Below are 26,650 nucleotides of genomic sequence, written 5' to 3' on the forward strand. Positions count from 1 at the left end.
CCAAATGTAACTAGAGACAATATAACAAGCGTCTATCAATTCATCAGGACTGAGAGGCACGCTGTCGTCTATCCAATGCAGTGTTAGTACCGGGCACGTCGGTGAAGGTCTCCCCCAGGACGGAGACTTGAAAGCGAAGTCCTCTCTCTTTGAGCTTCAGCAGGGTCCTAAAGAACAGCTCTGGGTCTTTATCATGCTCCCTACAGCCATCCACACACAGAAAGAAGGGCTCTCAGATGTTTTGTTTTTAAATGAAACGTCTCCATTTTCAATAAAACAGGTATTGTACAACAAATAAATAAATAAAATGGTTGATAAAATACGGTGTGAGAGTGAGACACTTTCTTCCTCCACTATTGTCCTGTTGAGATATTATTTGTCTTCCTACTACCAGTGCATGACACACAGCTTTTTTCACAGGGAATGGAAGACTTCTCCAGAAGACAGTCAGACTGTAGCACTCGGAGGCAAATGAGCCCATTGGAGAATATTCTTACTCTCAGGGTATTCCTAATAAGGACATCTGAGACCTGACTATTAACGCACAATATATGGGATCAATCAGTTCTCAAGAGTCCTACAGTACAGAATGATGAACACTAATGATACGAAGCCCATTTTTAATGATTTGTTTCTTTTCATTAAGTAACGCTATCAAGATTGTAATGACTGTTGTCTGCCCTCTAGACTCTAATTAATGGTTGTTAATAATAGTAACACAGGCCATATATACCGTGCGAATATGACAATAACTAAATCAGAGACATCTGCATGGATTTGTAATGCACTGTGGTGAAGTCTAATGCGGACACTTTGCAGTGCAGCACTGCTTCTTTTGTTCATTTGAAAGAGATAAGTCAATCCACAACGAGGTCAGAAAAGCAGGACGCCTGCACTTCAGGTCCGCTACATGGTAGATCAGTACAATTATCCTTATGGAGTTACATTATTACATGCAATAAGAACGACGTTCTCCCTCTAAGCCTCTTTCGCACAAAACCATTTGGCTCCCAAGCTTTTTTGTCAGTCGGAAATTCTGCGACAAAGATTGGGTTTTCTCTCAGTCGACAAGGGGGTGGGAGGTTGGTGAAGGGTGTGTGTGTGTGTGGGTGGTGGGGGGGGTGAGAGAGTGTGGCTCTGTCTGCTGAAGGTCAAAAACAATTGTCAAACGGCAGAGCATTAAGCAAAGACGCTTCCCTTCTCCCCACCTCGGCGGAAGCTCCTTAGGTGAGGTATTGGAGGCTTATTTATCCTCATTTCCTCCTCTCTTCTTCGCTCGTTTCTCCCCCGTGGCGCAAAGCCGATTCCCTCATTAATTTCTCGCTCTCTTTGATTCCGTCCCGCAGCCGCCGAGGCAGGCGGGTGTTGGAGCACCACTACCTTGCGCGAGCAGCAGCGGTAGTCGGGGGGCCACAGGGGAGAGCCGGGGGTGGCCGTGGGGATGCCTATTAACCAGCCTGACTGCCTGTCTGCCTGCTAAATGACTGAGCTCCGTGATGTCCCCCCTAACCTCACACACACACACACACACACACACACACACACACACACACACACACACAAACACTCACACATTCACACACTCACTCACACACACACACACACACACACACAGCCCCCCCTATTCATCCCCACCGCTGCCACAAACAAAGAGGGTTAATTAACGTGTCAGTGGAGACCGTGGAGGTGTGCAGAGAGAGAGAGGGAGAGAGAGAGAGAGAGAGAGAGAGAGAGGGAGAGAGAGAGAGTGAGAGAGAGAGAGAGAGAGAGAGAGGTGCCTGTGTTCTCCGCTTCCTTCTCATGGGTGAAGGGGACATCCCGAGACACGCTAACGACTGTGGGTATTACATACAACTCACACACACACACACACCGCCAGGCCCAGTGTTATATCTTGGAGCCGCGACCTCCATAGACTGACCTAATTTCTCTAATGAATCCTGGTCACCCCTCAGCTCTGTCACATCACCTTCAGCAAAATCACTCGGACAAACACGCGCATCATCACACAAAGGGACTGGCACAGCCACCTATATATTACCTTCCCATCACAGAACACAACGTGCTGCAATTTCTTACCTCTTAATGATTTATCAGCCACAGCATATACTGTAAACATCTTTAACCAAGAGACAGGAAAATTGTATTGATGCTGATTACAGGTTGGCTTTATCCGTTTGCCACAAAATACTGCACCCAGTAGTTATGGCTTTGGAGAAAATCTATCTAGGCGTGTGTGTGTGTGTGTGTGTGTGTGTGTGTGTGTGTCTGTGTGTGGAGTTGAGTTGTCCTGTGACCTCAGTGAGCCCTGTCCTAGCAGCTAAATAAACTGAGAAGAAGGAGAGAGATACAGCCGTCCTATGGGGAGAGCGAGACCACTCATTAGTAGGCATCCTTCACCAGCTAAAAGAATATGATCCTCTCATTTAGATGTGTATGATTAAATATTCCCCTTTAAGTTGCACCCGAGAGGTGCATTTTAAAATTCAAACTCTATTTACTCCAAACTGCCACGTAAAACGAAGCTAATCACCAGCTAGCGAAAGCGCTAATTAACAGGACACTTGAAAGCTGAGCGAAGGGCTCCGTCTGGGGGATTGGTCTGGGCAGTCAAAAATAGCTGGGGAGGGACAGGCGCTTCGCCAGTCCATGACAAAACATATCAAAAGAGCTGGAATCAGATGGCTCTTGAGGTTGCGAGGAATGAAATCAAATCGAATGAAAATGCCACTGGAACAAATGCTGTTTGGTGGATTAAAAAGATGCCAAAACAATCCAGACCGCTTCTCGCTGTGGCTGTGAAACGGTAACAGTGGACAGTACAAATCCAGTGTATTATTAAACACACTGGCCAGCCAACTACATTCCATCCCAGAGTTTTACATCACTGACCACTATATCCTGTTAATCAGCTGTGGTCAAACATTTGAGCCCTATTTGAGCCCCTCTAAACATCCCTGTGCTGGTCACATATGACAAAAGGTCAGTGATGGTAGCACTAGAAAAAGAGAGAGAGAGAGAGATAGAGAAAGAGACAGTGTGAAAGAGGGAGGGATAGAGATATATAGAGGGAGGGAAGGGGGAGAGAGAGAGAGAGGTAGAGAGAGAGGACTCAATCGCATCATGCCCTTGACTGCACACTCATCTCCCCCGCCAGGCACAGGGCACAGGGCACAGGCACACAAGGCACAGGGGGCTCCATCCAGGCCGGGCGGTGGGTAGGTGCCAGGGGGACAGTCCCTGCCCCAGGACTCTGGCCAACCGTGACACGTGTCAGGGTGCGGGAACGTCAGCAGCACTCTTTCGTGCACATCGGCCACTCGGTGGTCATTACCGGCCAGAGCGGATGAAGAGGTGGTGGTGAGGGAGGGGGTAGGAGTCGGATATCTGATCAAACGGTGTCCTAGTTATTGGTGAAAGTGGACGCTCGAGCGGACTCCGGAGCGGCCATCCTGTGCTTCACTCAGCGCCGGTGGTGTGCTCCTATCTGTGTATTTATGCATTAAACTAAAAGACCTTTTTAATCCCCCTCGAGGCCTCCTGCCCCTGCTGCCTGTTTTTATTTCCTTCAGTCTTAGAACTGGCATAGGTCTCGCCCAGCCATAGGATTAAAATCCAGCTATTTTCCACCTGAAAACAGCTTCCCAGGGCCCAGTGGCATCTCTGAACAGGGCCACGCCGGCCAGTGCCTGCAATAAGACAGTCCTGTAATCCAGGGGATGAACGCCTATCCAGGCCACACACAGATTAACAATCTGCAACCAATGATGATGACAAAAAGGGGGATGATGGAGAGGGAAAAAACGAGGGAAGAATGAAATGGAGCACACACTGTCAGCGGGTGCAACGGCTCCAATCGACAAGATAATCCCCCGTTTTTTTCTCTCCTCCTCGTCCTCCTGTTTCTCCACTGTCCAGCGCTCTTTCCCACTCTAATTTATCCCGGAATAAAGCCAACGTTTATGAAGCCTGGTTGTCGGGAGTAATAATCCATCTGTGTTTTGCTCAGTTTTGAGGAGATTACAAAACGGGCGCTTTTGTCACTGATACAAGAGTATTGTAGGTGAGCGACAGAGACGCAACGCAAACAAACACAGCACAAATCCCTCTGTGCCAATTTAGAACTTGGTGGTCTCTGCGCTCGCAAATCTGATTTATGGGACATTTTTGGGGGTTGACAGACGCGGCTTGTCTTGCCCAGAGATGAGCGCTGGAGTCACTGGGGAGAAATGTGGCCGCAGAGGGAGGGGGGAATGGGGTGGTGGTGGGGGCTGGGGGACTCATCCCACCCCGTACTCCTTCAACCAATCTATGGCAGATGAGGAGAAGATACAATGCTCTTTGGTTTTTGTGCGGGTGCCAAGAACCGTCAAAAAATCTGGAGAGTGGAAGATATTTTAGCTTGGATGAAAACCACAGATGAGCCCTGAGGGTTGCAAATATTTTCTCATACACCCCCCTCCACCATCCACCCTCCTCCTCCACCACGACCACCACCACCACCACCACTCCAACCTTCCCTTGCAAAACAGAACTCGGCGATGCTCCTACACCCAGCAGAGCGAGGCGACGTCTTCTGAGTGCTGGCAGAGAAACTGAAAGGGAGAGAGAGAAAGAGAGAGAGAGAGAGGGAAAGGGAAAAGGAGAGAGAGATACAGAGAGGGAGAGAGAGAGAGAGAGAGAGAGAGAGGGGGAGGGAGAGAGAGAGAGAGAGAGATACAGAGAGAGAGAGAGAGAGAGAGAGAGAGAGAGGGGAGGGAGGGAGGGAGGGAGAGAGAGTAGTGTTCTCAGAATCAAGTTTTGATTACAGACCTGGCCCTGGTTTAGGCCACTTCAGACGCTCCCTCTTCATTTGAGTTATGACAACAAGGACTAGATGAGCATGAAGACAAAAACAAAACACAACACAACACACAGGGATGGAAAAAAACAACAAAGTTATCTTGCTGCCTTGGAGGAAAAACTGCTTCAAAGAGCCCATTGCAGGCCCAAAATGGATCCAACAACACTTTAGTGTAGCTTTCCTATGCATGTTGTTGTCCCAAAAAGAAGCACGCTACCCATTTTCCATGCCCGTCCACCGCTGTCAAACAAAACCCCTTTACCCAAAACACACGTAACTTTCCGTGGATGGGGAGGTAAGGGTTTGGGGGAGGTGGGGCGTTTGGGGGTTGTGGGGGGTTTGGGGGTTGTGGGGGGTTGTGGGGGGTTTGGGGGAGGTTGTGGGGGGGTTGGGGGAGGTGGGGGGGGGTTTAGGGGTTGTGGGGGTGATTGAGGGGCTGTTGCCCCTAGGTTGGCGATGGAGGTATTTTCAGGTCCTTTTCATTGGACGATGGGTTGACGACATAATCTTCAGATTAGAGCTTGCATGACTGTTTTGTTGAGGCTGATGCTCTGCTGTGCCTGGGAGCGGAAAAACACACACAACACAAAGCAAAAGCATCGCAAGGTAACAAAGGCTTTCACGGGCCAGCGTCGCATTTGTGTGTTTGAAAAGCACTCGGACCGTTTTGATATGCCGATAAACAGCTTGCGCCTTGCGCTCGGCATAGCGAGGCCTTTGATACGTGGAGAGGAGAACCTGTGCCACCAGCAAGAAATCTGGTTCCAATGCTCCAGTTGCTTCAGAGAGGCTGGGGCAGGACGACGCGGCAGTAACCTTGAAATTCCGACGGATATCAAACATCCCATGGCAAGCCCATGAAAGGCTTCGAGTCCCATGTTGTTCCCTTGGAGCTGATTCCTTTTAATCAAACAAATGCCTCCACTGATCAATGCTGACAAAGGATGACTACAGAACTCAGCTGCTACTGAAGTGAACTGGGGTTGTATTGCATCTACTTCCAATGCATGTGCATTCATTATACATGTGTGTGCATGCATGCGTGTGTGTGTGTGTGTGTGTGTGTGTGTGTGTGTGTGTGTGTGTGTGCTGCTCTTTGCAAGCGTGCATGTGTTTGTGTACGTATGCATGCATGTGCATGTGTTTATGCATTGTCCATGCACGTGGGCCTATGAGTCTTTGAGTGAGTTTTTTTTTCATTTTCATTTTTCATTTTCATTTTTCATTTATGTGTGTGTGTGTGTGTGTGTGTGTGTGTGTGTGTGTGTGTGTGTGTGTGTGTGTGTGTGTCTATCTGTCTAGATGTGTTTTTGTGTGTGTGTGTGTGTCTATCTGTCTAGATGTGTTTTTATGTGTGTTTGTGTGTGTGTGTCTATCTGTCTAGATGTGTTTTTATGTGTGTTTGTGTGTGTGTGTGTGTGTGTGTGTGTGTGTGTCTATCTGTCTAGATGTGTTTTATGTGTGTGTGTGTGTGTGTGTGTGTGTGTGTGTGTGTGTGTGTGTGTGTGTGTGTGTGTGTTAATGTGTGTGTTAATGTGTGCTGCTCTTTGCAAGCGTGCATGTGTTTGTGTACGTATGCATGCATGTGCATGTGTTTATGCATTGTCCATGCACGTGGGCCATGAGTCTTTAGGTGAGTTTTTTTCATTTTCATTTTTCATTTTCATTTTCATTTATGTGTGTGTGTGTGTGTGTGTGTGTGTGTGTGTGTGTGTGTGTGTGTGTGTGTGTGTGTCTATCTGTCTAGATGTGTTTTTATGTGTGTTTGTGTGTTTGTGTGTGTGTGTGTGTGTGTGTGTGTGTGTGTGTGTGTGTGTGTGTGTGTGTGTGTGTCTATCTGTCTAGATGTGTTTTTATGTGTGTGTGTGTGTGTGTGTGTGTGTGTCTATCTGTCTAGATGTGTTTTTATGTGTGTTTGTGTGTGTGTGTGTGTGTGTGTGTGTCTATCTGTCTAGATGTGTTTTTATGTGTGTGTGTGTGTGTGTGTGTGTGTCTATCTGTCTAGATGTGTTTTTATGTGTGTGTGTGTGTGTGTGTGTGTGTGTGTGTGCGCGCACCCATGTGGCCCTACTTACCAGCGGTGTGGCCAGACGATGTGGAGGGGCGGCTGCGGCTGCGGCCCCGTGTGGCTGCCCTGAGGTGGGCAGGAGGGGGGCTGCTGCCGCTCAGGCCCCCTCTGATCCGCCGTGACCCTCTGGGGCTCCTGGGTCAGCACAGCACCCTGCTGCTCACTCGGCACAGGCCCCTCTTCAGAGGTAGAGGACGCCTCTGATGAGCTTCATGGCAATCACAGGATGTCAACAAAGAGTTGGTTAAACAAATGCGTGTGTACATATCTGACAAACTTACTTCTTTTGTGTGAGTTTGTTAGTGCCTCTACACTGACTTGCTCTCTACAGTATGGAGCACCTAGAATACAGATAACATCTAAGGCACTACAAAACACAACTTCTACTTTATTAAGTAAAGGAATGCATTCATGTTCTGCAGAGACTAATTAGCACAAGCTCAATTATTTGATGCTATTGTGGAAAGCATACCTTGATGCTGGCACACTCAAATGGCCGTGAGAAGATATGTCCTGAGGAACTCCTGTTGCACAACTCATGTGTGACCCTGTGGCTCTGCGGCGAAGCTTATGCTCTGGGAGGAACCTGTCAATTGCAGGAGTGGAATTAGATTTCGCTTTGGTCAGGAAGTGTATCATGTAACAAGTACACAACATTAATGACATTAAAACCTGTGTGATTTCAGTGAGAATGCTTCTCGTTTTGTATGGTCATGTAAGCGGTCAGGATAAGGTGAAAGGGCGAGGTTCTGTGAATGCCAGTGTCCATTACGAGGCTTAGAGTGTTGTGCAACGTTGGGGAGAAATAATCACATCAGAGAAAGAAGACCGCATTCGCAGTTCAGACAAAAAGAAGCTACACAACTCAGGTTCATGCTTCCCTTCCATGCAAGCCGAGATGCTCGGCCACTTCCCGCAGAGGCACTGTAAATATTCCAAGATTGATGCGAGGTACATACTTCGAACCGCAGAGTGCATTTCAAATGAAAGTAAGGGAGAGAAAGGGGAAAAAAGAGTTGAACAAAAGTGATTTACTGCCAAAAGTAATCCATAAAATAGTGAAAGTAGTTTATTTTGTCCCTCTTTGAACAAAGTCCACAGGCTCCTCTCGGCAACGCAAGGATTCCTAATTGCTGGTTGTGCGATGGACTCCATCCAATTAACTTTGGTCAAGAGCGAGATTCCTTCTCCCTTACCCAGTCTCTATTATTTTTCTCAGTGGAGCAGAACAGAGGGCAATGCCATAAACCAGGCTTCACTGTACAAAAAGAAACCCAGCGACCACAGCTGCTAAGCTAGCAACAGCACATAAAACTATGTCACCGTAACATTGAAATGTGTATTTTTGGGGGCAGAAAACTGTCATGTCAACATGCAGTTCACGGTCGTCTAAAGTTATCCTCTTTACAAATAAATATGACAAATCATTTCCCTGTGTGTGTGTGTGTCTGTGTGTGTGAAAGTGTGTGTCTGTATATGAGTGTGAGTGTCTGTGTGTGCCTATGTGTGTGTGTGTCTGTGTCTGTGCTAGAGTAAAATGTGTGTTTTGTCTGAAAAATGTGTGTGTTTTTGTGTGTGTGTGAATATTCGTGAGTGAGTGTAAAAGTGAGTCTGTTTGTATGTGTAAGTGTGGGCATGTGCAAAATATTTATAACTGAACGCAACGGGGCTGTTGATGCAACTTCTCTTTGCCTCATTGGAGAAGTTGTTTAATCAACCACAGCATGAGGATAGAAGGCATTGTTAGTACGGGGGGGGGGGGTTGATGTGTGCTGTGCTTCACTTCCCATGTCAACACAGCCACAACATGCTTCTGAGCATGGTTAGAGTGGGGGGTTCAGTAGAGACTGACCCTCACACCACTTCAGCTGACACATTATTCCTTTTCTGGTCCGATCTCACCTCATGAGATGCAGGATGCTAAATTCCGTCTGAGCAGAGTTCTTTCTCTCGAACATGGGAGAAACAGCAAAGATGTTTGCATGCCGACATGTCCTGAAGGGCTTGTCCTCGAGCCAAAACCCCCGCGGTAAGGTTGACGGCACGGCATGATGGATTACTGCAAACAGATTTAGCAGCAAAGTTCCAGCAGAAGACATTTATGGCGTTTGTAAGGTTGCCTTTTTTTCGTCAGGAGAAGTTCTGCAGAAATCATCTAAAATAGTATAAACTTGGTTCTGCCAAAAATGGGTATACGTTGAGTTTGATTGCTGTTAAAAAGCTTACTTTTTAATGCCAAAAGCAGGATTACAATCAGACACAAGCTGTACTAATAGAACGAGTTGAAGCATGACTCACAAGATTTAAGACTAAATGTAGCCATCAAACGACCCTTCAACAGTTCACCTAAACCTGATTAACCACTAATAAATCTGCCAGAGCCTGATTTGGATGGATGAATTAAGTAACTAGCAAGGACACCAGGCGAGCTAATATAGAGACACTGCAAAGGAATGACAAGAAGATACTTGTAGGAAGGTATGACCGATGGAGCTGCCTTACGATCCCCTGGGAAAATTTCATTTGGAGGGCCATTTTAAAAATTAAATGAGGAGGTTTTGACTAGGTAATAAAAACACTGGCGTGGCCACCAACCGGGAGAGGTACTTAGGGAGAATGCCACCAATTACCTTATTTATAAATCAACAGCAATTTCAGTGATGACTTTACCTTACATTTGATTAAATGCGAAGGGACGGAGGTGGGGGGAAAATCAAAGTCCAAAATCATTTGATCTAATTTCCTTTATTGGCAATAATCACAAGAGTTTCTCTTGGGCCGGGCTAATGACAAATGCCATTGATCTTGAGGCTTGAGGGGAAAGGGGGGTGTTGGCTGAGAGATTGAGAGGGGAAGAAGACGGAGTGGGAATCGGGTGCAGCTCCTGCCCAGTAAGCACGTCAGGACCGGGCGACCGCACCGCACGGAGACCTTACTACTGTAGCCTCACTACGGTGGAAAAAATGGTCACGCAAAGGTTTGTGCTCGAGCGGAGGTCCTGTCTGACCTGTCTGGGCCAGAGGACGGAACGTTCTGAGCGAGACGTCATTTTTAGCTCTCTCCTCATCGCTGGTGCTTGGTGTCCAAATGAGGCAGAGAGAGAGAGAGAGAGAGAGAGAGAGAGAGAGAGAGAGTTTGAGAGAGAGAGAGAGAGAGAGAGAGAGAGAGAGAGAGAGAGAGAGAGAGAGAGAGAGTTTGAGAGAGAGTTTGAGAGAGAGAGAGAGAGAGGTCGACTACGCCAGGCCACTGGCCGACGGAAGGGAGTGGGGCACCCGACGGGTAGAGAGATCCTCAGTGGCGTGGACAGAGACGTTCATTAGAGCACATTAAGTTCTGCACTCGTCATTACGCTCTGACCCTTCAGTCAAATGCCATCAGTATAGCCAGTGTCCTGACATTAGGCGGTGACACTGGTCCTCCCGTACTGGCATCAGGATGAAAAGCCCCACCTCAAAGGCTCCAGGGGTAGAAGGCCTGCGCTCTTTGGGATGGACGAGATGACCATTATATAGAGGCAACTAGGCGATTTGCTAACGGGAGGGTAAGGGGAAGGGTGGTTGTTGTGACTTCTGTCAAGCTTGGGTGACTGTGACATCACCACAATAGCAACAAAGGACCCAACTGTGTTGAGTTGGTGCATGCAAAAATGCACGATGGATTCATGGTATTATGCAACTAACATATGGCTTCCAAAATCTGACATCGGGAACAAGCAGATTTCACTAGTGTTGCATAAGCCAGGACATCTGCTATGTGTGGCATGTTGATACTCTTACAAATATAACCTGGACACCAAATTTAATTTTGATAATAATAAGAGATAATAATAACAGATCACCACAGGCAGAAAATTAACAATAAACAAAAAAAATCAGTATGTTATATGCACCACAGACCTACAAGTAACTACCAGATGAATAAGGTAATTGGAAAAAAGCCAGCCAAAGCTTGATTAGCAATAATGATCATGTATGTAAACTACATGTATGGAGGGTGGGAGGGCTAGAGCACTCAGAAGTAACTCTTCTTAACATGGTTTTCAATCTGCTCTTAATTCATGCGTTCACAATTAAAAACCGTAATTAAAATAAAAAGCAAAGCGTAATTATGTCATGTTCCCAGGCTTTAACATTATGCCTATCAAAGCCTTGGATATTGACACCACTGACTGTGAATGATGTTACTGTGGTAAAAATATGGTTCAGTAACAGCAAGCAAGTGGCGCCAATGTCTCAGTTGTTAAAACTCAGTTCAGCTCCCAAAATTGCTTGTTCAGGATATCCTGAGAAAGTTTAAGCTGAAAGAAACAATGCACAACCGAACAGCAAAGATATTCAGACCTCCTACACAACACAGTATTGTTGTGAATAATAAATATTTTGTGAGGGCTGACGTCACGTCTCCCAGTTGCCTCAGACCAATCTGAAGCATACTACAATATTCATACATATTTTGATTCTGCCGCTTTTCTATTTGGGGTTTATGGCGTGAACACGTCTAATGTTGTGTGCGTTACATATGTCAACATCGCAGCATATTTCATTTCATCAGGAGTAGAACGACTCCTACAGCAACAGAAATCTTGTATTGATACTATTGTTTGGTAAATACCTGTTTGTCATGATTATAATCACCCTGAAACCATGGCCATTTTTGTTTGCAAAAGTTTGGGACAAAATCACTGATGCAGAGTTTGATCCTTAATTCGTTTCTATTCATCACAGCGAGCTCCCCCAACATCAAAGCGCCATATGGAGTCAATTGTGGCCGCCCTGGCACACGCAAAGACAGAGATCTGAGGCGTGCCATACCTTTGGTTTTACCATTGAATTATTTTCACTGGGTACATATTGAGAAGCCCTGTGCGACGCAGGCAAAAAAAGCGAGAGGGGGATCCTTTTTCAAGACGTCCCTGGGACGACAGGGAGGTGGGAGCTGTCAAATAAGCGAACGGGTGGGGTGGTGTGTGCGTGTGTGTGTGTGTGGGGGGGGATGCTGTTTGAAAGGTGCCTACCAGATGTTGCTGTCTTCCACCAATGTGATTAAATGTCCTCGGTGTGATTAGGAGAGATAGATCCCTCACGCTGCCCTCATCCTGACTAAGAGTAATCAAAGAGCTGTGCGCTGCATCGCCGGGGTTGTTTGAGGATTTGGTGCCGGGTGCTAAGTGCTGTCGATGTGATTGACCTCCGCAGAGGGCCATGAGGCTGGTGGTCCCCGAGCGGAGAGGAGGGCACAAGACTTTTGCAACGACTGCACCTAGGACCTTGCCAGAGAGTGTGTCTTCTTTAATGGGAAACATGTTATCTCTGCTATCAATGTGATTGTGCACAGACTCAGTTTCATAACAGTTCAAATGTTCCATTTTTTTCCCCATGGGACCTGTGATGCTGCAAAGAGAAGTATACACGCTGTATTAAAGAAGATCATGCAGACATGTCGGCCTTCAAAACTCAAGGCAAGAGTCAAGACAGATAGCACCCATCTCCCGTCTGAACTTTCTCGGAGGGAATCTCTACAGCAGGATATCCTGCCATCTGCTTCAGTTACCGGCTCATTCCGCCAGTCAGTCATTTGAGACCTGGAAAGACAGAGTTGCTCGGAAGAGAGAGAGAGAGTCACTTCACGAAAAACCTTTTAAAAGTAGCCAACCCCCTCACCCCCACCCCACCCTTTTCTCAATCAACTTTAAAGTAGCTTCAGTTATCTGCAGCGAGTTAACAGAGCTAATGAAAACCTGACCTCCAAGTCGACACACAAGCCTTTTCAGGTCCCTCAGACGTGCGGTGAATACATACATCTGCGTGCTAACTGCGCCGCACTTTTCTGGAACCTCAAAGAGACCGAGCTATTTAAGGCTATGCTTACTGCAGCATACTTGTCTACAAAGGAAGACCAAAAAGGCACACACCGCTACAAAAGCCCACTAATGATCATCAATCTTGGCATTGTGTGTGCATATCGCCCTTTCTGTAGCAAGCACACAATGTTAAACTGCTATGGAAACTGAATCGACTTTGCATAATAGGGGAGAGAAACCATAGCAAGTGTAAACATGCTACGAATGTCCCGGGCTAACTTGCCTTCTCCCTGCTGTTTATTATCATTTTGGCTGAAGCCCTTAAATTCGACACCTGCTCGTCACGTGTGCACTTTGATTTTATTATCCCGAAGTCAGACTATTGGAAGCGGAGCACGGTGGACAGACTCCACAAAGAGCAGGGAAAGAAAACAGAGCCACCGGTCTGAAAGTTGGGAAAGATTGATGAGGTGGCATGGGCAGCAGCCACAGCCTCCTGCTGGCCAAGGTCAATGGCTATTAAATTACCAGTCCTCGCGTCTCAAAGGCCTCCTGATAGATGGACGGTAATGCAGATGAAACAAAGCTAACTCAGTGTCGACACGCACAACAAAAATCTGTTCAGCAACAGTGACGTTCATTGAGGGAATCTTAGCTATTCTCCACACACAACTAACAACCAAATCTGGACAAAGATGTGTTAGAAACGTCTTGGTGGAAATACTGTGTGCATCTGAATTATTTTACAAGATGTCAAAGTAAGTCAATATGCAATATGATTTATCATAATGACATATATTGTACTGACTTTTATGCAATTATGAAGCAACACTTACTACGTTAGTATAGTAACTTTTGACAATTTTTATAATCAATTCTGGCTTGAATTGATTGGAGAGTGAAGCGCTATTGGTTGTGCAATTGAAGTGCATGTAGATGGAAGACAAATTATACTGGCTGATAATCAAGTCAGTTTCAAGTCCTAACATGTGGTGATCCAATATAATTTAAAATATAAAATATAATATATATATATATATATATATATATATATATATATGCAAATCTGAACACCAGGAGATTAGTCTTCATGTATTTATTCCATTATTCTTTATCTAAATTTTGAAATGTATTTCACGTCCATTTTGGAGTAATTTTCCTCCCTGATTTCTTTCTGCTGTTTCTTTCTTTCCTTTTTTCCTTTCTTTCTTTTTTTGTTGAAAAGGCTGGACGCGCTTGGTTCAGAAAAGGACCGCGGGCATGTTAAGGGGTAGGCCATGCATATAATCGCTTCCTTACACTCTGTGAGTTTGCTTTGGATCAGGCAAATTACCATCTGAAAATGAGCTGAGAAACACTCTGGGCAACAGCCCTGTGTCATCAGTGTCAGCTCACTTGCAACATTCCTTAGCACTGATATGTACATTGAAACACAAGCATGCAAACACATGCACATGCGCACACACACACACACACATTTACACATGGACAAACAAACACACACACACACACTTCAGAGACATAATCAGAAAACTACAAGACAAAATACGTGCACAAAACAGCATTTTAATTATGGAAGTCTAATTTCCTTCAATCCACATTATGCCTGGCTCCTGTAGAGCCCAATGCATGACTAGCACTCCTCTCCCTAAAGTATGCTCCCTAAAGAAGTCAAAAAGAGAGCTGACAATATTATTTCTAGTCTGAAAATATCAGACATTTTGTTGCAACCTTATTTTGTGTTTTCTCTGTTGCTCAGTGTGACACAAACTGCGACGGACCTCGACAAAGTCTCGCTCGGTGAAGTCCCCCGATAACAGAGCCACCTCAGGCATCCTCAATCCACTTTACACTTCCACAAACTCGCTCCTCCTCAGGGTAGCTTTAAATAATTAGTCACAACACATTTTCAAGTGCTCCCTCGCAACAGTGTGTGTGCTCTTTGGTGTAGCCGAGCTGACTTTCCTATCTAGACACGGCAGTTTAGGGGCCCAAACGCAAAAGGGCAAAGCTTCGGGAAAAAAGTGAGAGTAAAGCGCTGCTTCAAAACTGCATCATTTGTTTATGGATTTTTCCCCTTTCGATGCTATGCAACCAATGAAAACACTGTGGGCATGTTTTGTGCTTGGGGGAAGAAAAAAAACATCAGAAATATGCAGCTCCCCTCACACCTGACCAGAAAAAAAACAAATAAAAATAAATAATAGGCACACAATCTAAAATTAAATCAAAAGGAAAAATAGCATTCTGCAATGTTTAGAATCAAACTGAAACCATGTTGTGATGTTGTCACTTTCATGTTTGCGACGGGCTGCTGTTGATTTGGCCCTTAATGGGAAGCAGGCATGCTGAGCCGAGCAAGCGGGTTTGGATGGCTTCACTGTACATTGTTTTGGAACAGGGCAATAAAAAAGTACCACCCCTCACCGCTGATCCGAGACGACAGTTAATAAAGGGAGTCCTGGAGCCAATTGATTGGCCACAAGAGGTGACCTGACGTCCATGCCAGAACCTCTCTGGTCGACGCTCAAGCCGGAGACGCTAAACAGCGGCAGTTTAAATGGAAAACGTTGTGATGGTGTTTCAGAGAATCCATGTGGGTTTTTTTTTCGCTAGAAAACAAAACGTCTGAAACAAGCTCCTATTCGAGAACCAGTACCAGTGCAAACAGAGAGCAAAAAAAGAGAAATGCTTTTGCATGACAAGGAATACACAAGTAAAGACCAAAACATGCATGTTGAAATGAGCTACCAGAATAATCTGGCGACAAACATATGACAATCAAGCCTGTGACTGCCTTGATGTGTATGTGTCTGTATGTGTCTGTTTGTGTGTGTGTGTGCATGTGTGCATGTGTGCATGTGTTTGTGTGTGTGTGTTTGTGTGTGTGAGCAAATGATACTCACAGGATATTAAAGCTGTCTATTCTAATCACGTTCTTACACAACTTTGCAGATTTGCCATTAACCACGCTCCCAAACTCTATCAGCTTTCTGGGTCGGATTAAGAGTGAATGCACTGCTTTCTTTAATCAGTGGCTCTGTGATCCCTAGAAGGCAAATTGCTGTCGCTCGGGATAAGAAGGCTGACCTTGTGACATCGGGGAATCGGATGGGGAAGTGGAGCACTTGGCACTTGGACCGGATGAGGCAGTCCAGGTCTTTGGGCCGGTGGTCTGGAATGGCCTTGAAGAAGGATGACATGGAGGTCAAGAAGGACTCCATGTTGAAGGTGGAGTTGAACAAGACTGAATCGGCCACCAAGCTGAGGGAAAAAAAAGAAACAATGAATTATTTCATATTATAAGTCATGCTTTTTTTGCAGCATGCTGGGTGTCTGCAGAATGTCCTAGAAAACATGGCATGTTTAGTCTGGCTTGACGCTAAACCTGATGCAAGCTAATGAGGGCAAGCAATCTAAAAACAATAGTTTGATTTTTGATGTCATCCAAATAATTGATAATCAAATATTGTGATTGCCTTAATTATGTCATTTCTGCCAATTATTGCAAACCAAATGCTGATTAATCAGGAGACATCACATTTTCTCTTCAGCCATTTCAAAATGCAGGAAGGCATCTAACTGACTCAGAGAGCTACAGCAGGCATGACCAGTGTCTGGCTCTACTGCTGGAAGAGAAGAGGGACTGGCTAAAACTAGATGCCATGGCATCATGCTGGAGATGCATGGAAGCACATCAAAGCAAGGCTCAAGTAAACTCAACAGAAGGCTTGCTCCCTTCGTTTTTTATTTTTGCACCATAACAGAGACATGATCCAATAATGTCTGAAATGTATCTATCTGTTCATTCATTCATTCATTCATTCATTCATTCATTCGACTGTTACATGTCACAGCACTGGTTAGCTATGCATCTCATTTGACCTGTAATACAGATTTACCATTGATCATGACACCCCGACTAAATAGTTATGTATTATATAGGCGCTATAACATATTATAATAATATATATGGTATAACAGTACATGGACTCTATCATCACCAGTGACTATGACACTACATCTAATGGGATATATTCAAAAGGCTGTTTGAATGGTCTTGAAGTCATTATCTGGACAATACTCCCCCTACCCCGGTCCTCCGACGACTCCTGTGCCAAGTTACAGCCCTGCACCAACAAATACAGAAGCTATCAAAGGTCTTTGTCTCATTAAGACCTGCGTCTTACGCACATACAGAGTAAACACTCCCATGTCATCGCCACCTAACCACAGACAATCTGTCACAGTACCATTCCCCACCACACTCAGCACTGTTTCCTTAGCACAGACTGCTGTTTGGCTAGATCTTAATCATACAGGGATTCTCCGATAAGTCTCCTCATCCGTCATCATACTTTCTGTTTGGTACTGTTTGTCAGCTTGCCAGGAGAAGCGATGACTGTGCAGTTTGCACATACAAATGACACCAGTTCTAAAACTCTACATCACCAGTAATCTAGTCATTGGAAAGTCACACATGTTAGATACAATGACAAACAGGGTAGGGAAGGTGCAACTGACCTAGTTTCGCTAAGCTGCAACCGAGGGAAAGGTAGCTACTACAACCATGAACCTGTACAGTAGCAAATAACAATATTAACACAGCAAAAGTTCTGCCGCAAAGTTGAACGTTGACCTTTGCCTGGGCTGAATCTTCTTTAATAGAGTACAATATTTGCTGATGAACAACAGATAATCAGAATAGATGTTTTCTCATCTTAGATGTGTAATTTACGGAAACACGCTGAACTCAATAGCAACCGTTACCATGACAGGACCTGGTTGTAGCCGTACTGAAAGTCTCTTTCTTGGGCCTTCCTGACAGGATATATCAGCTGGTTCTCGTGAAAGTAGAGCACTTTCCTCAGGCGACCAAGGTCAGGGCGAAGAGCCACCAGTTCAGCTAGGTTGAGGACTGAGCTAGCCAGCAGAACCCTGCAAAGGAAGAAAGTTGCTATCATAAGACAGAGCATCCATCTTTAAAGAAACACTAACCACAAAAAAAAACTCAACAAAAGACAAAAGCAGCATTATTCAATATGTTCCTAAGCCTAGTCAGAATTTGAGTCTGATACTGCTTCATTGGGATGTGATTATGGTGCGTATTTCAACTAATACAGGGCTTCTCCACAAATGCCTTAACATTATTTTTTGGTTATTGCACTGTCAATATCTTGTACACAGACGTAATAGCAAAATCTAATCTAATAAATAATATCAATAATAAATGTCTACCTTTTAGAAACAGCGTTTTTATTAGGAAGAATTTGAATTTCCAATTGAATTTCCCCATGGGGATCAATAAAGTATCTATCTATCTATCTATCTATCTAAGAACCGGGAAGAATTAAACACTTTTTGTTTAAATGTCACTTACAAAGACATTGTACCATACTGAAAGCTAATATTTTGTCACTAGCAGCCTACATCCGTCCTTTGTCAAACACAGTTGCATTTTCAGCTCTGAACAAAACCGTTCAGGAGTTCTGATCCGAACCGTGACTCCGAACAGCTCTGGTTCAGGCTCCAGAACAAGAACGAGTCCAGACCGAACTTCCCAACTTCAAATGTTGTGGGCGGGGCTAATTTCAGCTGGCATCCAGGCTATATGTTCCTAATTTACAACTCATTTAAAGGTGTTAGAGGTAATGTTAGTTTGTGTTTCACACTGACTTTTTAACTGATAGTGCTGCCTGGCTTTAGGGGAGTTACCGACTGTTTATTTCAGACCGAAATTACATTTTCATTGCTTAGGATAGTTTGAGAGACTTCCCCGAAAGTATATGACTTTCCACGACTGCAACCAGAATGTTAAGCAGACTAGATTAAGTATTCCACAAAAGGTAATACCAGCAGTAGCTCTGAGATTCTTTCCCCAAAGACGTTCCCAGAGCTTTTACCACTGTTACCAACACCTGACATCATACGGAGGTGAAAATGATTTCCGTAACTGATGAGGAAGTGATTGCCCATCATTTCATTTTGAAGGATATGACGAGCGATAGATCCCCCTTTGTCCTCAATGAGGACGTGGAGGGGGAGCCAAATGAAGGTCTTTGAAGCGCTAGGTCTCCCTAAATGAACCCCAGCCCCTGTCGACTCCTCTGTCTGTCAGCCGGCCTGCCTATGAACTGGGCCCCTTTGATGTGGGGAACCCACAGGCTGTCCACGAGACCGTGACACCACTCGCCTCTGCCTGCGAGGATTATCCCTCCCCATATCCTGTCCCATATCTGGCAGGGGAGGACCACATACGTAAACCCCACCGACTCTCACCAATGCAGATATCTGACTCAAACCAGATGAAGGATCACTATTTTTACCCGTTTCACTCCTGCCAAGAATAGTCCACACAGGACATCCTGTGTAGTTTCTTGGATTAGTCCCCACGGAACAGAAGGGCTTATTTAACTTCCCTTTGAGTGGGGCTTTCAAAAAGGTTATAGTTTTCCTTATTGGCCTTTATCAGAGCCATCTTCATCTCAGTGGATGCACCTTAAACTAGGCAAGGCACTTAAGGGAGGAAAATCCCAGGATTAGAGGCAACACCTGTTTATACTGCTGCAGGATAACAGATGTTAAACCTAGGCATGACATGCTGGCCTCCTTGAGTATGATGTTTTTGCAGAGATTGGCGATTAACCCATTTACTCCTAAAATGCCTACTAAAAACGCCTATAGAATCCTATGGCATGACTAAATAATCTTATTTCCTGAGGGTTTTCTGAAAAAATACTAAAAATTGTCAACGTCTACCAAAATTTAATATCTAAGCCTCCACCAGCAGGAGATTCAATGTTGCGCTATGCAGCAACAGGCGGGAGTTAGAATGTTGCGTCATGCAGCATCCGGTGTGAATGGGTTAATGAGAACACTGTCCATCCTACTGAACTTGTAACTGATAGATACACATGGAAGACCTATCTGTTAGGGGCATCACAAATTTGTAAAAAAAAAAAGAATGTCATAGTGAATGTTCCCGTAGTATCCGTTCCGCAGGTAAATGGCAAACGTATAATCATACTGCGTCATAATGTATTCTATTCTCTAATTAGAACACTGTATCAGTCCTTTAGATTTTTAAGAATTAAGTTATCATTTATATGTTATTTGGCTATGCCACAAAATAGAGTTACAAGGTATTATAAGGTTACAAGTGCCCCATCAACTGAACTGATACAAGCTTTAAGGATAGCGTCAGCCACAAAGCAAAAATTGCTCATACAAAAAGAAAGCTCATTAGCCTGCTCTGCTCATAAATCATATTGGGATAAATGGCAAACACTGCCTGCCACTGGCCTACCAGTTTCTTCTGTGCCATGCCTTCTGTCAGTTAACTCACATTAACATTTCATGAAAAGGTATAACAAATAATTTTTTTTTTTTCACTTCCTGGGTCAAACTGGTTGATTTGCTTATTGCCATAGGGAAATTATGAGTGCTTCACTTCATACAGGCAACACATCTTTGAAGGCATGACAAGCAAATTAATTTAAGCAAAACAGTGAATATACTCTGGATTGTTTTTTTTACCAGATGACCTCATGATTTTGTAGTGATGACTGATGAGTGATTAGTAGCCTCCCAAGGTTTGTCTTATGTCATCAGAAAAAAACTCAATACTGAGATTACATTATGATCATCTTCCAAAGCATGCTATAACTGGCTTCCATTGTACCATTTGACGTGCCCACATTCGGCAACTACCCGAAAATTTCCAGCAAGCTAAAGCTTCCTCCTGCCTCCGAGAGTAGACATGGAACCTACCCCAGACATATAAGGTTCCAAAAGCAAACCTGTAGACGGAGAGGCTTGTGGGTGGGTGGCCGAGTGTCATTCTTTGCTTAGTCAGGTTTCAAGCTTACTTGCGACAATCCCATCTAGAAATTACTGTTTTGGAAAGAGAGAAAGCTGCTTTTGGCATCGCAACGATGTATTTCTGGTTCAACCATGACAAAACCTCAAGGATGTATGCCTCTCTCCCCACCATCACAGGTTATGATGTCCATGATTGAGCACAAACGTAACGTTACTGAGCTGACTTCATGTTTCATTTAACATAATGCCAAACTGAGAATGGCGCAAATGTACAGTTAATGGGTTACATTCAGTTCACAGCAACTAATATTTGTGGCTTCTTTTTAATCTCAGAAATCCTTATCATCTATAAAAATCAGTTATTTGCATCGGATGAAGGATGACACAGCTACCCACAGTGATTTCCCCACCCACTGTGGACATCCTGCAATGAGAAAGTCCCCTCCATTCAGTCTGTGAAATTGGAAAGGTTTGTTAGACCACGTCTACCAAATAAAACAGAAAAAATGGATTACTGTTTTATTTCCCGAGCCCCCTTACTGTGTCTCCCATAGTGATTATATTGCAGATGCAGATGTAAAATGAAATTAAAGTCTGCACACATCTTTACTGTATATTCTTAGAAAGATGTTATGAACTTTCCAAATGAAAACAATATTGAAGGGCTGAGAACCTAAGAGACATAAGTAACTACGTGATAGAGATGTCAACACACAACTTCCCCTATGCAAAGAGCTGAAGTGAGAGTCAAAGTGTCACTGTTAGACATGTGCTGCTACGTCAAATTAGATTGCTGGTTAAAAAAAACAATCAGACATTAATAAATGTCAAAAGAGAAGAATAAAATGGTGTGTTTGTTGGTGGGGCTGTCAAATGATGCCAAACAACCAAATAGAAATACAATGACTCAAGCATTTATGAAGAGGATTCCCCCGCCCTCAGTTGTTTGTGCAACAAAGCCCACAAAATATAGGAAAGAGCCAGAACACTGTGACATGTCTGCACTATGCTGCTAAAGTAAGATCACTGTGCAGTGCTATTTTTAAAACAGGGAATCCCAAATCAGCAGAAATTTCAAATGACCCGATACAAGTAAAAACAGGGGTTCCCCGCCATACTGCAAATCAACCGAATCATTTTCAAAGGGACAACCAAAACTTTTTCTGTAACCTGTAGGAGGGACTTTCAGGAATGTTCTGCATGAAGTACAGTGCCGAAGTTCTGGCCCGCCAGTGCCATTTCTTGGCTGGAAGGGTGTAGACCGCGGAGTCCTCAATATTCTCATGAAGCATATCAACGAGCTGCTTGTGTGAGCCTCCATAGAAGGCCTCTATCAGCAAAACACTCATGAGCAGGATAGTGGAGCGTTACGACAGGACAGCTGTGCTGTGGAACACCTGTGACAAAAAGAGAAAACAAAACTGAAGGAAAAATTTAAAAACATGGCAGATATGCTGAACGTGCTATATGCTGAGAGATATCAATACTATACTAACATAGCCAAAAAGAGGCATCTGTTACAATCTTCCTTTTTTTAAATCTACGTCTGAATAATGTAAAACCATTGACTTAAATAGAGGTCTGCTGCTGAATAAGAAAAGTTGGGTTTTGAAACCCAACTGCAAAACAACCAACAGTTCAGTGATGAGGAATGCAGGGCTTAAAACCTCAGTAAAACTGTCTTTGTATGTTCTGCAGCCATGTTTGCTTCTACTATTTTGCCGGAAATGTGACAGTTCAGCTAAATAGCTACGCAATACAAACGAGTGTGGTGGGAATTTGATCCAAATGCAAAGGAGGAATATGGTTGATATTTGGCAAGAAGAAGAAGAAGAAGAAGAAGAAGAAGAAGAAGAAGAAGAAGAAGAAGAAGAAGAAGAAGAAGAAGAAGAAGAAGAAGAAGAAGAAGAAGAAGAAGAAGAAGAAGAAGAAGAAGAAGAAGAAGAAGAAGAAGAAGAAGAAGAAGAAGAAGAAGAAGAAGAAGAAGAAGAAGAAGAAGAAGAAGAAGAAGAAGAAGAAGAAGACATTTTATTTATAAAGCGTCTTTCAAGACACTCAAGGTCGCTTCACAAAAGGAATTTTAAAAATATAATACATTTAAAAATATATTATTATAGATGAATAATGGGAATCTCTGATGACAAATAGCCCGACAGGAGGAGAGCGATGCAGAGTACCAAACAAGTACAATAAAAATGCCATTTTGATCAAAGTGCACCTATGCATTCATCAAACAGCTCTTTCCTTTTAAACTCCAGACTTCAGTCATGTTGTGGCCAGTGTCAGTTGGCAAACTCACACAGTAAGGTTCAAAATGACTAATTACAAGAGCACTCACCTTTCCAAAATGACTAAGAATTAATAGGACATAAATAAATAAAAAAAAAAAGGGGTCTCAAAGGTTCTGCCCCTCTGACTTAAAGAAAATAAAAAGAACCGCTCTTTGGGGATTTTCCACAGTTCTTTGAAAAGCTACCGAGTGGGCTTTGCCGTAGCCTACTGTCATCATACCTTTACCACTAAACAAGCATCTCATACAGGTACAGTGTCAAAACCGTTCAACCTCAAAATGGGGACAGGAAAGTGAGGGGTTAATGTCAGCAGGCTCGCCCCCTCACACAGATGCGACAGGGAAACCCCTGTGCGAGCACAGTGTTGATTGAGCAGCGAAGCCGCCATTCTCGCTGCACGCTGCCGAGTCATTTCTCAACCACTTTTAAGACATGGTGCTGAGCTAACGCCACCACCTCTTCTGGCTTTCAAAACAGCCTACAAACTACAACACCCAATGAAATTCACAGACTGTGTAGCCTCTTTAGACTGATACTCTGAAAGATAAGGGAATGTCTAAGCAGCCCTCAAAACCTATGAGGCTTAATAGGACAGATGCACACAAGTTCAACCGCTACTGAGCACTGGAAATCTGTGGCAAAATTGTGTGACACACGTACAGTCAGATATTATATTTTGTTCATTCACAAGAAAAGGTCATTAGCATAGACAAAATAGGAAAAAACAGTGCCCTGATTACCTCTATGCACACAAACACCACAACTAATGACTAGAGAGTCATACTAAAGATCAAGTTAACTGCATAGACTATGCCAATCATAGTCACCAAATCATCATTAGCAGGATACTTGATTGTGATACTGAAGAGACCAACATTGCACCTTTATGATCCTCGTCATTGACTCATTTCTGCTATGGACAATTAACCAGAATGCTACTAAAATGACTTCAGTGTGCTGACTACTGTATTATTCACATACAGTATATCACTCAAAGACACACACACACACACACTTTCAAAATGTGTATCCGCAAGACAAAACTGGCTACTGTGGGCAAAGCCAGACAAAATGGTGCAATTCCTCTGCCCAGCAGGCAGAGTAAAGGGAGATCAGATTTTATAAGATACAACAAATGACCAGAAAAAAAAAGATTCAAATGCATGAAGATGTCCATTGAGGAGTTGCAGAGGGACGTCAGAATGATAGCTCTGCCAATCCTGATGGCCAAACTCAGCACTGCGAGTAAATCTTCCACGCTGCCCCCAAGGAACTCACCCAGAAGTGGGTGGATAGGTTTATGCTGACCGGCGACAAGCTCCCAGGAACACGGCCCGTCGGAGCGTGCGTGCCACTGCCCGACACCTCCCTTTTACTCCCTCTAGCTGTCCATGGATGTGTGTGTGTGTGTGTGTGTGTGTCTGTATCATCATCCACAATGGAGTCTGACAAGGGAGGAGAGGGCTAAAAGTGATGTGGTCTTTCTGGAGGGCTAATTCAGCCTAGATGATAGATCAAATTAAAGACTCCCCTAAAGTGGTGCATGGAGAACGGCAGATTGAGGACGAAGCTGATAACTATACAAGAGAAAGTGAACAAAAAACCTTTGAAGAAAGGGAAAAAAGAAGCTTCCGCCATCCACCTGTTACTACTTTGGTAAAAAAAATGGCTATACCATGAAAATGTCCATATTCATGTCCACTAACGTGTTTCTGCATAATTAGTCTACAGTATGTATTTCAGTGGCATAAATCAGGGTGGTGAAAACTGGGTCATAATCTCCCTGACATTAGATGTACAATAGCAACAAAAGAAAAAACATTATTCCATCACTGTCCATCCATTCACCTTGTTGCATTTGTACTTTCCATTGCACCTGTACTTGATGCATCATCCAAAGAATACAGGATATAACACTGAATTAAAGACATCACATTTCTGTGAAAAGAAATCAACACTAAATGGGTGGCCAGAAAGGCCTGGTTACAAACTCAATTATGTAATACAGTTGATGCTCCACAACTGTGCCCTCCATCCCACAGGCTACACACACACACACACACACACATTACTGCCATCTAAGACTTAAAACATGCAGAAGATATAAGCAAATGAAACCGAGAAGCTTTAGCTATGCCTGTATTTCTAAATTAGTAATTTTCTGAAACACCAATTTAGCAATGGCCTTATTTATACAACCAGTCGAATATGTGGCCATTAACGAGTTGAGGTTTTGCTTAATAAAATCATTTCACTGCCTCAACAAAAGGATCAAAGAAAAGACACATTCAATGTGAAAAGGCACATACCAAGTTCTCATGGGTTGCTCTCTACATTCAACAATGCTTCAAGGTAGCCTCTCCCTATGCAATGCTGTGCTGTATGTTGTTGAACTACCATTTCACACAATATCACCCATAAAATGTTGAGTAATGTCTTTCCAAACCTTTCCATTTAAAGGGTGTGGGTGTAAGGATTTCAACTCTCTGACAATGCCACTTTCATGGGGTTAGCATATCAGACATGGGGCTTGTAAAGCTATTCATAATTCCTTTGATCTCACATTAAAGAAGAGAGAGGAGGCTAACATTTTCCACGGATTAAGGTTTTCGGCGGAATGACTGAGAAGTGACTTTTTTTCCGTCTTTTAATTGAAGCTGTCGTGTCCTCATACCCTGGCTTTATGCTAACGCTAATCATTAAAGGATCCACTGAAAGGGACCACAGCTGTAATTACGGGAAAGTGGAAACATGCTAATCTCTCCACGCTTGTATGGAGGGAGAATGAGCATAGTGGCAGGCTCAGCAGTCTCTCTGACAGAAGTGAAGAGCAGACCAATCTGGCTTTGAGCAGTGGAGGAGCCTTGGCCATGCAGGCAGCCTTCAGTGAAGAAAAAGAACATAGAAACCCTGTTCTCTCTCAAGGAGGCTTTCCACATTTTTACATCATTCCACACCACACTTTTTTTTTCTGGTGTTATAAGAAATTTAGTGCCAAGACTGGGTGGCTGACCCTCCTTGTATCAAATTCGTTTAAAATGCTAATATGAGGAAGCATGTTCCTGTCTTCAGAGTGTACAGTTCATTTAAAGTTTACTGATAACTCTTAATGGTGTCACTTATAGCATAATAATGGAGGTGTCAGGACAGTGAAACCTCCATTACAGGAAGCTATTAGCCTATTACACCATTACAAAATGCTCTACCTTCAGTCTTACTGATCATATTATGATTGGACTGCGTAATTGCACCAGAAAACGTACAATGTATACTCACATCCTGTACGGTGAAATTACCTCTTATAAATAGTGTCACATTATTTTCTCAGACTGATATTAAATAGCTGAAATAAAATAAAGAAAATTCTACAAAACAGAAACCCCTGTGCATGCTCAATATAGTGCATGTGTTTTATTTAGAGCAGGCAAGGAGTTTTGCCTGCACATCATTTAAATTCACTCCATAACAAGTAGGCCTAGCCTAATATAAGATGCTATGTTCATGTACACCTCACAGATTAGCCTACAAAGTAGCCAAATGGGTATTAAAGGTAAGACTTATAAAAACCTTAACAGTTCTGATTCATTTTAGTTCTTAGATGCTTGACAGTCACAAAATAAGAGCACATTCATATCAATTGTTCAGGGCTAGCTTGGAATAGGCTAGGCTGTGGAATTCATGTGCCACACATTTTCAGGTGAATGTTGTAAAATTAGATTTTAGATTTAGAGTTTTACATAGATCACTTTAGCCTACGTTTACAGTATTATCGAGTGTTTGTATTACAGGTTAATTTAATCTTCATCTCCATGTCAGTTGGGGTTGTC

General features: G+C 43.7%; 1 protein-coding gene across 4 annotated transcripts in view; it reads right to left on the bottom strand.

Annotated features, from left to right (window-relative positions):
- The window catches only part of gtdc1 (glycosyltransferase-like domain containing 1), a 33,410-nt gene that overhangs the window by 5,924 nt on the left and 836 nt on the right, over positions 1–26,650 (bottom strand). The window contains exons 2-7 of one of the 4 annotated variants that reach the window (XM_048239745.1): positions 21,703–21,929; positions 17,482–17,649; positions 15,802–15,975; positions 7,384–7,497; positions 6,919–7,119; positions 91–200 (exon numbers count right to left, since the gene is read on the bottom strand). In XM_048239745.1, the coding sequence (XP_048095702.1) occupies positions 91–200; positions 6,919–7,119; positions 7,384–7,497; positions 15,802–15,975; positions 17,482–17,649; positions 21,703–21,881 (946 nt within the window). In that variant the 5' untranslated portion in view covers positions 21,882–21,929. Of the gene's footprint in view, positions 1–90; positions 201–6,918; positions 7,120–7,383; positions 7,498–15,801; positions 15,976–17,235; positions 17,288–17,481; positions 17,650–21,702; positions 21,930–26,650 lie in introns of those variants that run through there. The other 3 variants (XM_048239747.1, XM_048239748.1, XM_048239749.1) reach the window with 3 other exon arrangements.

This window comes from Alosa alosa, chromosome 3 (assembly GCF_017589495.1).
Source record: "Alosa alosa isolate M-15738 ecotype Scorff River chromosome 3, AALO_Geno_1.1, whole genome shotgun sequence".
NCBI classification, from domain to species: Eukaryota; Metazoa; Chordata; class Actinopteri; order Clupeiformes; family Clupeidae; genus Alosa; species Alosa alosa.